At 47.3% G+C, this 14,623-nt stretch overlaps 1 protein-coding gene across 3 annotated transcripts; it reads left to right on the forward strand.

The window, feature by feature from the left end:
• The first annotated feature begins 204 nt into the window (after positions 1 to 204).
• Positions 205 to 14,273, forward strand: CPN1 (carboxypeptidase N subunit 1). Of its 3 annotated transcripts, none has more exons than XM_081911557.1 (9): positions 205 to 653; positions 2,976 to 3,172; positions 4,787 to 4,942; positions 7,469 to 7,651; positions 7,880 to 7,991; positions 8,940 to 9,079; positions 10,310 to 10,409; positions 11,451 to 11,569; positions 13,984 to 14,273. In XM_081911557.1, exons 1-9 carry the CDS (start codon positions 410 to 412, stop codon positions 14,113 to 14,115), a joined length of 1,383 nt encoding a protein of 460 aa, XP_081767683.1. In that variant the 5' UTR covers positions 205 to 409; the 3' UTR covers positions 14,116 to 14,273. The 3 variants fall into 3 exon arrangements, with proteins under 3 accessions (XP_081767683.1, XP_081767685.1, XP_081767684.1); XM_081911559.1 differs by lacking the exon at positions 205 to 653 and adding an exon at positions 850 to 983; XM_081911558.1 differs by lacking the exon at positions 205 to 653 and adding an exon at positions 857 to 996.
• The last annotated feature ends 350 nt before the right edge of the window (positions 14,274 to 14,623 follow it).

Genomic DNA, 14,623 nt, shown 5'->3' on the forward strand with positions numbered 1-14,623 from the left:
GCGCCCCTTGTTTGTAAGAGTTTGATCAGGTTCCTCCTGGCCTGCAATGAGAGCCAGGCAGCTCTAGGGCCCTGTTTACCCTCAAGTTAATAAATGAACAGGAATCAGTACAACTTTCCAAATGTACAGAAGCTTGGAAGGATTCTCTTTGGGTGGGGGGAGAGAGAGAGAGACAGACAGACAGACAGACAGACAGACAGACAGAAAGCACACAAGAGCTCCGAGTTGTAAATTCTTCCTGAGCTGTGAGGGGCATTCACTGAGATAGCCCTCCCACCATGACCACGGCAGGTGCAGTGGGCTGGCACTTGGCTGTGAAACTGGAGAGAGCTGGTTTGAGTTTGCACTTTAGCTCCTGGTAGGCAGGGAGCCTGGGCTGTGCTCACATCTCCTCGGCACAAAGAGCTGCATGCCGCCCACCCACAGGAGGATGTCTCAGTGGCTCTGGATCCTTGGAAAGGTCCTGCTCTTGGCGAGGGTGGCAGCCTCAGTGAACTTCTTCCATCACCGCTATGAGGAGCTGGTGCAAGCCCTGTTTGATGTGAAGGGTGCCTGCCCATACATTACCAGGCTGTACAGCATTGGGCGCAGCGTCCAGGGCCGCCACCTCTATGTGCTGGAGTTCAGCGACTATCCCGGCATCCATGAGCCCAGTAAGTGTTTTCCTGGGGTTGTAACCCTTTCCTGTGGCTGAGCAGTTGCTTCTTTGTGTGCTTCCAACCCCATGCCAAGTTCCAGAGAAGTGAGATTCAGTGCTGCCCTGGCTTCTAACCAGGAACCCCTGTGGCCAGCAAAGCCCAGCCCCACGGCACTCCTAGCTAGGGCAAGCAGGGACTGTGGGGGGGAGGAGCTGTGCAGGATGCAGCCGTGTGTCAGCTGACAGAGACTCGCCATGGCAACCTGGCATGTATTTCTTTTCGTCTGTTGTTCATTTTACACTTGAGGAATCGAGGGAGAGAGATGTGTCCAAAGAGCAGTCCGAGGTCTGTGGCTGAGGTAAAAATTAAATCCAGCTCCCCGGGGTTCAAGTCCAGATCACTACCTGCTGCGCAACTCTGATTCTAGGAAGAAGAGCTGAAGGAACTGAAGTTTATGGTTAACCTTGGCTGGTGTGGGAAACCTCCTTTTGGGGCTGCCTAGATTTTCATACTTCTATGGCAGATGTGGCTTTGGTGGAGCCTAATGCCTCTGGAAGAAGCAAGGGATGGGGTGTGCACTGAATTAGGTAGATGCTGAGGCCAATAGCTAGGTGACGACAGGCACCAGAGTCAGACAGAGGCAAGAGTTCTCAGGTCCTTCTCCAAGTACCTCTTCCATTGGAAGTGAGATGATCATAAACAAGGGGGGGGGGGACTTTTATCTGACAATGATGCCCTGGATGTTGAATGCCCTCCCCAAAGAGTTTCATCTCCTATAATATTGCTATCATTTCAGTGTCAGGCAAAAGCAGTTTTATTACTCAGGCATTTCAACTGACATGAACTGATTCTAATTGATCAAGACTTTTTTTTTGGGTGCTTCCAGGCAAGTGTTTGTTGTGGGAAGGTCATTAGTATCAGCCTGTATTCCCCCCTCTCCTCGCCATTCAGCCCAGCATTTTGTCTGCACAACAACCCTGCAAGGCAAATTCTGCTAACAGCCAGTCAGCTTCAGGCTGAATGTGAGGCTGTGTTTTCTCTCTCCAAGCTCAGCAGTATACAGTGTTGGCTAGGGGTGCTTCTAGATGGGTGCTTAATTTGCAAGCAGGTTGTTGAGATATTGCAAACGGGCAACGGGATCATTATAGCACCAACCCCATAATAAACACCCAGCAGGAGGTACCATAAGAATGCCTGCAGGCTGTCTGTTTGGGCAGAGGATAGGGACACAGGAGAGGGACAAGGAGCTGAGGAAGAGTGGATAAGAAAGGGAAAGGGCTGTCTGCAGATGCCAGATTGCACAAGAGGTGTCTGGATACGTTAGGATTCCCCTTGACCTTGTTTTGTTTCCTTTGGGACTGTGCAATTTAACTGTCCTCTTCACCCCATAGTGCCCTCTCTGACTGTGGGGTTGAGCAGCAGGTAGGGTCCTTTTGCAGCCTGAGGAAGCCCTCGCCATCCTGCACTCTGAAGGCTGCTTGTCTTGCATATGGAGTTAAAGGGGCCGCTTTATGGGAGGGGGAGTGGTTTTAGTGAAAGGAATTTGAGGCCAGGCCAAGATGAAGGATTGATTTGATTTTGCAGTTCAGTCTAAAACCCCTCGAGGCTTTTGAAGTCTGGAATGTGACATAGCAGTGAGAGGAGATGAAGGAACTGGGAAGGGAGGGGACTGGCTGTACAAAATAAGGGCATAGAGAGAACCTGACCTTTCTGATTTGAATGGACCCTCTCATCAGTCCTGAATCAAAGAAAATGCTTCTCCCCCACCCCAAAATTTACACCACTCCCATTGCTTCTTGCAACTCTCTTGGGGCACAGATTCCCAGGGGTTGCACCACCCTGACTCCACAGTTCTTTGCGGGGTTCAGCAAGGTGGAGAAGAGCCACAGCTCAGTGACAGAGCTATGTCATTGTCAATGGCTTTGCATGCCAGAATATCCCCAGTCAGTGCCATTACCAGTCCATGTAAACAGCATCAAGCTCGGTGGACCAATGGCACGAAATGGCCTAAGGCATCAGCAGTTGTCTGTGACTCTGTGATACACTAGATCAGCCTTTCCCAACCAGGTGCCCTCCAGATGTTTTGGACCCCAACGCTCATCAGCTGTGCTGGCTGGAACTGGTTGGGGAAGCCTGCAGTAGATGGTGGGTGACCCCCACAGAGAGACTCTTCACAGCAGCACAAAAGGGCACAGCTAGAGTTTAATCCCTGAGGGACATCAACGGGGAACATGCGCCCCCGCCTTCTTCCCAGTGTCTACGCTTCCAGAGCACCAACCAACCCTGGGTATTATTCCAGCCACTGTTCTAATATCAGCAAATCTCTCACTTTCCCAGTGGAGCCAGAGTTCAAGTATGTGGCAAACATGCACGGGAATGAAGTGCTGGGCCGGGAACTGCTGCTCCAGCTCGCAGAGTTCCTGTGTGAACAGTATCGGCATGGCAACCAGCGTGTCACGCAGCTCATCCATGAGACGCGCATTCACCTCTTGCCCACCATGAACCCAGATGGATATGAGGTGGCAGCTGCCCAGGTACCAGGCAAGCATCCCTTCCTTATCTCAGTAGCCATGGTGATGATGGAAGAAGGTTGTCTGAGGGAGGCAAAGGGAGGAATAGCAGAGGGGGGAAACATGCAGGAGGTGGGGTCACGGAGGACAAGTCTATCAGACTCCACTAGCAGCTCATACCCATCATTGAACTTGGATCCAAATGAAATCAATGGGTTAAGATAATCATGACTTAAGTCACATTTATTTCAATGGGAACTAAGTTCAACTAACTTAGTCTGGATCCAACTCATGTTTAAATTACTATAATTATTTCTAAAGTTGCATCTATAGATATGAATTAGTATATGTACACTTTAATCCCTCTTTTTAATGTCCCTTTTAAATGAATGTTAGGGTCCTGAGCTCCTGGTCTTTTGCTGGATCTTTTCCTCCTTCTAAAAGGTTCTGTGTATGTGTGTATTTACTTTATTTACAGCAGGGGTAGCTAAGCTATCACCCTCCAGATGTTGTTGGACTACAACTCCCATCATCCATGACCATTGGAAAGACTGACTGGGGCAGATGGGAACTGAAGTCCAACAACACCTGGAGGGCCTCAGGTCAGCCACCTCTGCTTTACTGGGCACTTTGCAGAACACAGTGCTGGTGAGACCACAGTCACCCTCCCTCTTAATTTGCCCAGAGGCAAATTAGTGTCATGAGTCTGTGCCCCAAGATTTTTTTTAAGTACCTAGCAATGCTTTTGCCTAAGTGGTCAGCCTACACATTGACCCTTCATAGCACAGTAATAGCCAAGCTAGTAGCACTGGGGGTTTTTTCTTAGGGATTTGATTTAGTCATGGCTTCTAGACAAGTTATGTGCCCTTCCACTGCATTCTGGTGATGGGCAACCAAAGCAGGCTGAGATGCTTAGAAAGCCCATTTAATGATACTGGACTTGTTTCATCTGTCAAGAGTGGTACTAACAGCAGAGCCCCATGGGCCAAGCCCCAGAGCTATTGGTCTAGCTATTGTGTTGATTTATTTCCACTCTCACTGGATTTCTGATGAAACTCATGCGGTGTCAATATATATTCCCAGAGCTCCTTAATTTGAATGCATTGGTTTCATCTCTGGTACTGTCAGTAATTCCTAGCCTTTCAATGCCAGAACAGAAACTGTACTGAACAGGGCCTGGAGCACTGCCTAGTAAAGTATTTCATCTCACTGGAGACCCAGATTGGTCATGCTGCTCTTCTCATTACTTTTTCCTTTATTGGGCTTCCCCGTTCCGTTGTCTAGGGGACAAATAGATGCAAGAATTTCTGACCATAAAAATATGAGGATTTGCTGCTGGGAGGGGAGGCGGGGGATTCTGTGGATTCTGAGCTATTTTGAGTGCAACAGTCTGTTGGAAAGCAGCAAATAAATCAAACTCTAATCTAATTTAAATGATGGTGGCTGCTGATAATGTTAATCAGGGTCAGAAGATGCCTGCCAGCTGGGATTAACACTCAGAAGCCCAGAGATTTTTGCATATCCTTGTGTTTCCTGAAATTCTCATTGACACATACACCAACAAAAGTGGCAAGGTGGGGTTTGGTGTGCACTTAGCCATGCCTAGAACTCACATGCTTACCATTCATTCTTCTCTAGAGCCAAAGTCCCTTAGGATACCTCGTTGGGAGAAACAATGCCAATGGAGTCGACCTTAACCGAAACTTTCCTGACCTCAATACTGTCATGTACTACAATGAGAAACAGGGTGGACCCAACCACCATATACCCTTGCCAGACAACTGGAGGAGTCAGGTAACACATTACTGTAGACTCACTCAATGTCTTGTCTGCCTGGGTGTGCTTCACAAAAACAACACTCGCTTTAGGACATCCCCCCAGGGCTGTGGCAGTTCAGGTTCCCCTCTCTATGATCCTTCTCTTCTTCTTTCGCCTCAACTCCCACAATAGTTCCAGTGTTGCTACATCCAATATCCATCTCCCAGTTTACTCCCAATATCCAGCACACTGGATGTTCTGTTTCAGTGCCACCGACCCATGGCTGCAGCCGGACATATTATTCTACTTGCCATATTGGCAAAACCTATTGGTATTTCGCAACTTTCTGACTAGTTGCAGGACCTTAGCCAGACCTGTGGGAATGTTCAGGGGTGCAGGAGAGGATATATTGTGAGATTATATCCTAATCCAACTTGTGCTAACAAGTTCCCAAAATATCAGCAGAGTTTATGACATTCCCCTTTAAGTTCGCACTGGTAATGTCTGCACAGGTTCGCTAGAACCTCTATAATAATTACTCTGGTAATTTCCCCTTTTGTTCCCTCTTAAAATACAAGACACGACACAGTCTTTATAAAAGTATAAAAGAGTTTACTCACGTTCTGTTCACAATATGATCCCAGAAGGCAGACAGACTTAAAAAGGTAAAATACACTCAGAATCTATCTTATGGAAGATAGTCCCTTAGTCCTCTCTTGGCTGAGAGCCTTCAGAAGATGAAGATGAGAGAGAAAGATATGGCTGCCTGCCCTGTGCTTTTATCATTTACCTGCACAGGTGAGGCCACACCCACCTCTGGTCACATGCGGAGGAAGTCCGTCCCCAGGAAGTTTACCTGCTTGCTAGACAGACATCCCTCCCCATGTTCTAACATGTACACTCTAGGAATGTTGTCATTGACTGCTCCTGTGTTTATATCCCACAAGACCTAGCAGAGTAAACGCAGAATCCACGGAAGCAATTGGCAACTTGGGTGCAGACAGGATAGACGAAGCAGGAACCAGGAACTTTGAAGTTAGGTGTCTATTATATACAGTGGACTATTTACAGGAACAGAACACGGATCTTTAGATAGCTCTCTCTGACACGACTCACAACTCCTACACTCACTGACACACTGAACCACTGAAATACTGAACTAACACATTCCAGTTAGTAGGCCATTAATTATCACTCCCTTGAGAGAGCTTGACCAATCAGGGAGCTGTCTCCATGCCTCTGTTATCACCAGGCAGACTTACTCCTTCACATGACTTTCTGGCTGTCTGCCAAACCTTAATTGCCTGTGTGAGTAGCTGCACGTACACAGTTTCCCAACATGCCATTCTCTTGGTCTCATTCTCAAATACAAGATGGGTGACACCTGGCTTGAGAGCAGTACATGTGAAAAGGATCTAGGAGTCTTGGTTGACCACAAACTTGACATGAGCCAACAGTGTGATGCGGCAGCTAAAAAAGCCAATGCAGGTCTGGGCTGTATCAATAGGAGTATAGCATCTAGATCAAGGGAAGTAATAGTGCCACTGTATTCTGCTCTGGTCAGACCTCACCTGGAGTACTGTGTCCAGTTCTGGGCACCACAGTTCAAGAAGGACACTGACAAACTGGAACGTGTCCAGAGGAGGGCAACCAAAATGGTGAAAGGCCTGGAAACGATGCCTTATGAGGAACGGCTAAGGGAGCTGGGCATGTTTAGCCTTGAGAAGAGGAGGTTAAGGAGTGATATGATACCCATGTTCAAATATATAAAAGGATGTCACATAGAGGAGGGAGAAAGGTTGTTTTCTGCTGCTCCAGAGAAGTGGACATGGAGCAATGGATCCAAACTACAAGAAAGAAGATTCCACCTAAACATTAGGAAGAACTTCCTGACAGTAATAGCTGTTCAACAGTGGAATTTGCTGCCAAGGAGTGTGGTGGAGTCTCCTTCTTTGGAGGTCTTTAAGCAGAGGCTTGACAACCATATGTCAGGAGTGCTCTGATGGTGTTTCCTGCTTGGCAGGGGAGGGGGTTGGACTCGATGGCCCTTGTGGTCTCTTCTAACTCTATGATTCTATGATTCTATGGTCTTTCACTAGGAGCCAATCTACCCATTCAGGAAAAGAATGTACTTCCAGGATTGTACCACTTCACAATGCAGATAGGGTAATCACATTTTTTAAGATCCTCTTCAAAAAAACCATCTCCACAGCACATATAAAAGTGGCACATTCCAGCCTGGCACAAGACTATGGCCTACTAGGGCAAATGCCAAATCACTAGGAGGGCTCACTCCTGCCACCATTTTAATTTCCACAGGATGCAATACATCTGCTATCACCATATGGTAAACATGGGGGGGGGCTGGAGGGGAAGACCACTGAAGGTGTTTTCAACACCAGGCGACTTGACATGTCAGAGCACTCAGTCATGGAAGTCTACCTCTACATTTTGAAGGGGTACGGTCCTAGCAGGGGTACGGTCCTAGTTGTACCAAACTGGGAATGCTGGAAATAAGGATGTGGTTCTTGCCTGGACTTCCCTGCTTCTCCCCCTTCGCAGGTGGAACCAGAGACTCTTGCTGTGATTCAGTGGATGAAAAGCTACAATTTCATTCTCTCGGCCAATCTCCATGGTGGTGCCGTCGTTGCCAACTACCCATATGATAAATCCCAAGAGCAGAGAAGCCGGAGCGTCTGGCAAGCACAGAACAGCCCCACTCCCGATGACAGCCTCTTCCAGAAGGTGAGTGGTAGCAGACATAATAGCCACGGCACTTTCCCTGGGTGCTGGATTTTGTTAGCTCTGAACAGTGCTGGAGTGTAGGTCTTCTTGATGGGAAGCACAGGGAACTGATGTTGCAAAGTGTGTTCACAAATTAATGAATTTGAATCTGGATTCTGCCTGTGCCCTGCAATGCGTATGAAACTGAGTGGGTAGGAATCTATGACTAGCTTGGCACTTTCTTTACAGCTGGCCAAAAGCTATTCATATGCCCATGGAACGATGCACCAAGGCACAAATTGTGGAGATATCTTTCCTGATGGCATCACCAATGGAGCCTCCTGGTATTCGCTCAGCAAAGGTAAGGCCAAGGGGGAAAGGCAGGGGCATTTGAAATAGCCCATGTAGGAGGAATGGGGGATGGAGAGATTGGGAGAAGAGGAAAGGGAGAAAGGGGGAGACTCAGCTAGGTTATTCTGGAGGGAAGAAATGATACATGTGGCCCCACCAGGAAATTCTGTACATTGGAAGAGGAGATGAAGAGCCAATGGTGCCTGTGCCTAAAGAAGCCTGTTTTGTAATGTTTGTTTTTCCATCTGTTCCTGAAATGTGGGGGTGGGGGAACCTTTTTCACTCTAAGGGGCACATTCCTTCATGGGCACCTTCCTGGAGGCCACATTTCAGTGGCACACAGGGTCTGCTTTATATACATTATTCACACAATGGGCCCCACGTGATTGGCTAATTCCGGGATTCTCCTGTAGGCCAATCAGGTTGCAGATTCACTTCCACCTGGAGCTGGATTGGGTGGCTCCTGTGGACCAATCAGACTGCTGCATTCTGGATCCTATTGTTCTAGGACCAATCAGACTGCTGCATTCTGTATCCTATTCAACTCAGTACATAACACCTGCAAAGCTCAGACATTTGTGCACACCAGAACTTACGCACGTCTCTTTACCTGGCCCCCACAATCCAGCAAGGGGCTGAGGTGATTTTATCAAGCAGGGGAGGGGAAACTTGCTTCTTCCCAGGGCCACATGCATGTTGGTAGTGGGTGCGAAAGCACTGGATATAAATGTTACCTTTGTACAGCAGGCTGGTTTCCACACAAACTCACACGCCCCTTTCCATCTTCCGTCCAGGTAAGCAAGAGGCATCATCAGAGGACAAGGGCATGTTCTCCAACCAGGCAAAAGGAGAGCCAGGAAGGGGTGTGGCTTGGGGAGAGTCCCAAGGGTCAGACTGAGAGGACTGCATTCAGCCCCATTGTGGAACAAATCAATATCCTCATCTCTTTGCCTTGCAGGGATGCAAGATTTCAATTATCTGCACACCAATTGCTTTGAGATTACCCTTGAACTGAGTTGCGAAAAATTCCCACCAGAGAGCAGTTTGGTGTTTGAGTGGCGGAAAAATGCTGAAGCACTTATCACCTACATAGAGGAGGTAAGAAAGCTGCCGGGGTGTCATCCTGCCCAACCCCTCTACAGAGTTGTCTCATTTCCCCCTGGATCCATTTTTAAAATATGGTGCGGACGCTGATCTGGCAATTTGTCAGTTTTTATTTTGCCCATTAGCTAAATTTCTCATCAGCACTACCTGCCTTAGTTCCCCAGACTCACCTCCAGTGCTCCGTGGCAGCTGCCTTATGCCCAGTGCTTTTTTTTTCTTAAAAAAATATTTAGGGGTGCTTTCATTTTCCTACTCATATTGAAATACTGCCCCTCAATAAGGCCAAACTTAGATGCACAAAATGTTTAGGGGTATGCGTACCCCTGCATCCCTCCAGAAAAAGCACTGGTTACACCAGATCACGACCAAGTCAGAACACTTGTCCATCCAATTCAGTACAGTGGTACCTCAGGTTACAGACACTTCAGGTTACAGACTCCGCTAACCCAGAAATAGTACCTTGGGTTAAGAACTTTGCTTCAGGATGAGAACAGAAATCGCGTGGCGGCAGCGGGAGGCCCCATTAGCTAACGTGGTACCTCAGGTTAAGAACAGTTTCAGGTTAAGAACAGACCTCCAGAACGAATTAAGTTCTTAACCCGAGGTACCACTGTACTGAAGAGAAGAAGAAGAAGAGTTTGGATTTGATATCCCGCCTTTCACTCCCTTTAAGGAGTCTCAAAGCGGCTAACATTCTCCTTTCCCTTCCTCCCCCACAACAAACACTCTGTGGGGTGAGTGGGGCTGAGAGACTTCAAAGAAGTGTGACTGGCCCAAGGTCACCCAGCAGCTGCATGTGGAGGAGCGGAGACGCAAACCCGGTTCCCCAGATTACGAGACTACCGCTCTTAACCACTACACCATACAGGCAGGGCTTTTGGCAACCTTATCTGGAGATACCAAGGATCTCTTGGGGTCTTTTGCATTTGCATCAGTGCTTTATCACTGAGCTAGAATGCATCACTTGTGGGGTGTGGGTCAAGCTCTGTTCTCAGGAGTTCTTCTTCTTCTTCTTCTTCTTCTTCTTCTTCTTCTTCTTCTTCTTCTTCTTCTTCTTCTTCTTCTTCTCCATTGAATTTATATACCACCCAATACCTGGAGGTCTCAGGGAGGTTCACAGAGCTAGGCAAGCCAAACCACTGCATTCTGGATCTAGGCAGTGTGGACTCCCTTTCGCCAGTTCTAAGGGTATCCACTTATTTGTTTGGTATTTGTGTTTTGCAGGTTCACCAGGGCATCAAAGGTCTGGTGTCCGATGACAACAACAACAGGCTCGCAGGCGCTGTCATCTCAGTCAAAGGAATTGCCCATGATGTCACTTCAGGTCGGTACCCAGCTTGACACAGGCCAGACTATTATCATAGGTGGCAATTAAATGGCATTGCTGTATTTGTAGGTCCCACATTTATAATCTGAAAGAAAAACCTTCATATAACAGCCAGGTATACTTTTGCTTTGAAAATGACTCTCTTCTGCTTTCTGCATTACGTTAACAACATTCGCAGTGAGTCATTCTGGAAGACTAAAAGGGGTTCTGAGAGTCTGTTGTGAAGATGTCTATTCCTTGTGACCATGTGCCCCACGCAGGGGCTATAAAGGGTATAAGCTTCTCATATAAAAACAAGCAAAAACAAAATAGAAAAGGCCATGAGTTATGTCCAGTGCTTTTTTTCTAAAAAAAATAAATGTTTAGGGGTACTCTCATTTTGACTCAAGAAAATCACCATTTTATAGTTCAAATTGGGAAAAATAAATACAGTAAATGGGCAAAAGTACAAAGATTCACAAAATGTTTAGGGGTATGCATACCCCTGCGTCCTCCCAGAAAAAAAGCACTGGTTATGCCTATAGCTTTATGGTCTTTTATGCAGCCACTTTCAATATCTTAGTAGTCAAAGAGTTCATCTAGTCCAACACACACACACCGATGCAGTAAATCTACTGCTGTAGCAGTGAGCCATTGAGCTCAATAAGCCTTTTTTCCCCCATTAAAATTTTGGGGTACTAACCCCTGCCCTTCCCTGCATTTTCTGCAAGGAGGTATCAGTGATTACCATAAGTGGAAATATTGTGAAACAAACAAACAAACAAACAAACAAACAAACAAACAGATAAACTTGTTCTCTGGCCTGGCACAGAGTACATTGCAAGTTTGAGCTGTGTTCATAGTGAGTGTCACCGGGCAGATACATAATTCAGCACTTTGTTAGAGGAACAATCAGGACCAACTGAACCCTGATTCTGGCCCGGGTTCCCCCCCTCTAAGACTCCCTAATTGTGGGGTTGAGGCCAGGCAAGTCAAGCCCAAGTGGTGTCCTCTGGCTCTGCTCTCTATACCTTCTCAGCCCCTCTTTCTCTCTGGTAGGAGAACATGGTGACTATTTCCGGCTGCTGCTGCCTGGGACTTACACAGTCACTGCATCAGCGGATGGATACCAGCCACAGACAGTGACAATGACGGTGGGCCCAGCTGCACCCACGGTGGTGAGTGTCAGGGAAAGGTTAAAGGTGCCAGGTTTTTCTAAGCTGGGCCTTCAGGCCTGAATTAGAGTAGGGCCGCCTGGGAGATAGTGGGAAGAAACCTTCCCTGCACCCCTATGAGAGTTGGGTCATGGAATTATGGTTAATGAAAATGTGGAAACATTGAGAGTATGGGAAAGCATTAGCCCATCCCAGCTTCAGAAGTTCACCTTCTCTTCCAGACTGGTAAGGAGAAGACCTCCCAGCATTTCCCTTAACTATTGCCCTACTCAGCCCTGTCTATGACCTGCTCATTGGATGTACAGAAATCCAGGATGGGTAGTTTAAAGCAGACCACTCATGTAAGGTTGCATCTCTTTGTGCTCCAGGTGCCCCATTAGAGCCTTGGCTGAGAAAACCATGCAGCTCCTACTCCCCAAGCTGTGCTACCAAGATGTCAGCACCTGACATCCTTAGGCCAAGGTCCCAGTTCTCCAGCACTGACACTGCCCTATGCCCCCCTTTTAAAAATATGAATTCTATCCCAGAGTTCCAAGTAGCCAGGTGGCTGATATTAGCCACCATTTAAATTTTCCACATTTCTCCCCACATAGTGTTACCTTCAGGCATTGTAGGAAATTAAACTGGCTGCTAGCCCAGCACTGCTCAGAGCACTCTTGTTGCCATTTAGAAATACCCAGCCCCAAATCTGGAACTGGTAGAGTGCTAAGTAATGTCTGTCCAAAGATATAAAATAGTTATTGCATCTTTTCTTGGTCCACCCCGATTAAAGGCTGTGGATGCTTTTTGGTTACACAGCGCTCTTAACCTCAGCTCTAATTCTGTCATTCTGTAGAACTACAAGTAGCAAATAGCCTCTCTAAATTCTATTAAGCTGCTTTGGAAAACTGTAGTTGAAGCAGGGGGTGTAGTTAGGGAGAATGAAGGCCTCCTGCCAGTCTGCAATGGAAAGTTGGAGAATCTCTAGATATGTTCTTCACCCCTGACCTTTTGCTTTGCTATTTATTTGTCCTCGGGACCTTGTGTAACACAGTTGTGTTTTAACTCAGCAACCATATTCCATACAAAAGAAGGAAGTTTGGCAAGTTTCCATTTTGGGCAGTGCTGGAGTGTGGGGGCTGGGCCTTCTTTTTGTCCTGAGGTGCTAGAATGGTCATTTCTCTGCGTTAACTGTCCCTGTTTACCATCCCCTTGTGACTTGGGGCTGGCACAGGACTGGGCTTTCGGGACTAGGAAGCCCAGACTGATCTCAGTGAAATGAGCCATATACTTCAAGGGGCATTTAACTGTGATGTCAGGGAAGCAAAGGCAGCCTAACACCCCCTTCAGGACGGTCACAGAGCTGCCTTCCACAGCTCGCCAACCTCCTGGGCCTTACGGCTGCATTCTGTCTCTGAAACAGCCTGCAGCCTTTCTTTGACTCTGTGGAGGTGCCTGTCTTCTCTGTGAGCTTCAGATCTTCCTCAGCTTAGCGCCACCCCATTTCAAGAGAGGAGACAGCCAGATTTTCTGGAATGCTCTTAATGCATTTCTGATGATTTACTGAGAGGCTCCACTGCCAGGGAAACCCTCACCCTGCAAGGGGGTGTAGCGTATTGGGGGCGGGGAGTGGAGCAATGAGGCAGTGCTGTGAATCAGAGCTCGGCTGAGCCATCTGCTGGTGGAAGGAGAGATGGAAACCTATTGCTGACTTTCTGGATCCCTAGCCAAGACATCCATGTCCCATCAAAGAGTAAAATAAACACTTTCCCCCTTAAACTCACTGAGCTTTGTTACTGGCCAGACCTTGTCACCCATGTTCTTGTGCTTCAAGCATTTGAAACATAGCATTTAGTGTATTTGAGGCCATCACTGAATCATGGACTGTGTAGTGGTGGATTTGAATACTATGATGCCCTGTGTGAGGCCAAAATTTGGAGGCCCCCCGTCCAGCCCTTGTGCTGCCTTCCCAAAGGCAAATAAGGAAGTCCCCTGCTTTGGGAAGAAGGTGTGAGGCTCTGGCAGGGTGCTAGAGCCCTCCCATCTCCTTCCCAAAGCTGGGAAGGCGCTGATTAGACTTTGAAAAGGAGGTGGCAGGACTCCAGAACTCTGTCAGAACCTCACACGTCCTTCAAAAAGCCCAGTGCCTCATTGACTGGGCTTTGAGATGGCTCCCTCTCAGCTCAGAGCCCAGGCATCACTTGCACAGCCCATGTAGAGGACAGCAAATAGGACACAGGGCCACCCTAGTATCAGCACCTCTGACATTGCTGAGTTGCTCCTCTTTAAACGGACATATCCTATCATATGGGGTGATTAATTTTACACCCGTTTTGGATTAATTAATTAATCAAGTAACCAATGCAGGAGTCACATGATACAGGAGGTGGCTTTGCATTGAATGGCAGCGTGGACTCTAGTGGTCTTCTCTCTTCCAGGTGCATTTCCAACTTAGACAGAGCACTGTGGACAGCCCTCGTGTACAAAAGGCTTCTGACAGGGTCCCCAACAGTAAAGCCCTGCATAAGAAGGTTGTGCCACGAGCTGCCCAATGGGAGACGCCGCGGTAAAGGCAGACCTCAGCTGGCTGAAAGCTGGTGGAGATATCGAACATGAGATGTCAACAAGGCTGACTGATGAACTTTCCAAGATCCATCTCTTGTGATACCCATAAACATGAAATGAGCCTAAACCTTCTTGTTTATTAAATGGCTAGTATTTAACTGCACTATGTACAAAAAACAAAAAAAACTCTTCTAGAAAGGGGTGGGCAGGCATTGGAGCCTTCTGGTCTATGATGTGCATGCATAGGTAACAGAAATACCTATACACTTGTCATGGTGGGGAAAGGTCAGGGGTAGTGATTGAAGGGAGGAACCAGAAAATATAACACCAAAATATTCCTTCAAGACTACCTACTAGTTCAGATCAGTGCTTGGAAAATTCATTTTAACAAGAAATTCATTCCATTTCACCTGCTCCTAAAAGGAATTAGTTACCATTCAAGTTCACCCCCTCCAAAAAAAGGAACTAATTCTGTGCTGGTTCAAGTCACAATTCATTTTTTCCAGCCTTCAT

The sequence above is a fragment of the Podarcis melisellensis genome, assembly GCF_964234715.1.
Source record: "Podarcis melisellensis genome assembly, chromosome: 5".
Taxonomy (NCBI): domain Eukaryota; kingdom Metazoa; phylum Chordata; class Lepidosauria; order Squamata; family Lacertidae; genus Podarcis; species Podarcis melisellensis.

What these genes read in the sequence shown, in the direction of transcription:
- CPN1 (XM_081911557.1), top strand. Translation starts at nt 410, where the DNA reads ATGCCGCCCACCCACAGGAGGATGTCTCAGTGGCTCTGGATCCTTGGA. An exon ending in ATGAGGTGGCAGCTGCCCAG is followed by an intron (nt 3,173 to 4,786) that starts GTACCAGGCAAG and finishes ATTCTTCTCTAG; the next exon opens with AGCCAAAGTCCCTTAGGATA. An exon ending in TGCCCATGATGTCACTTCAG is followed by an intron (nt 10,410 to 11,450) that starts GTCGGTACCCAG and finishes TCTCTCTGGTAG; the next exon opens with GAGAACATGGTGACTATTTC.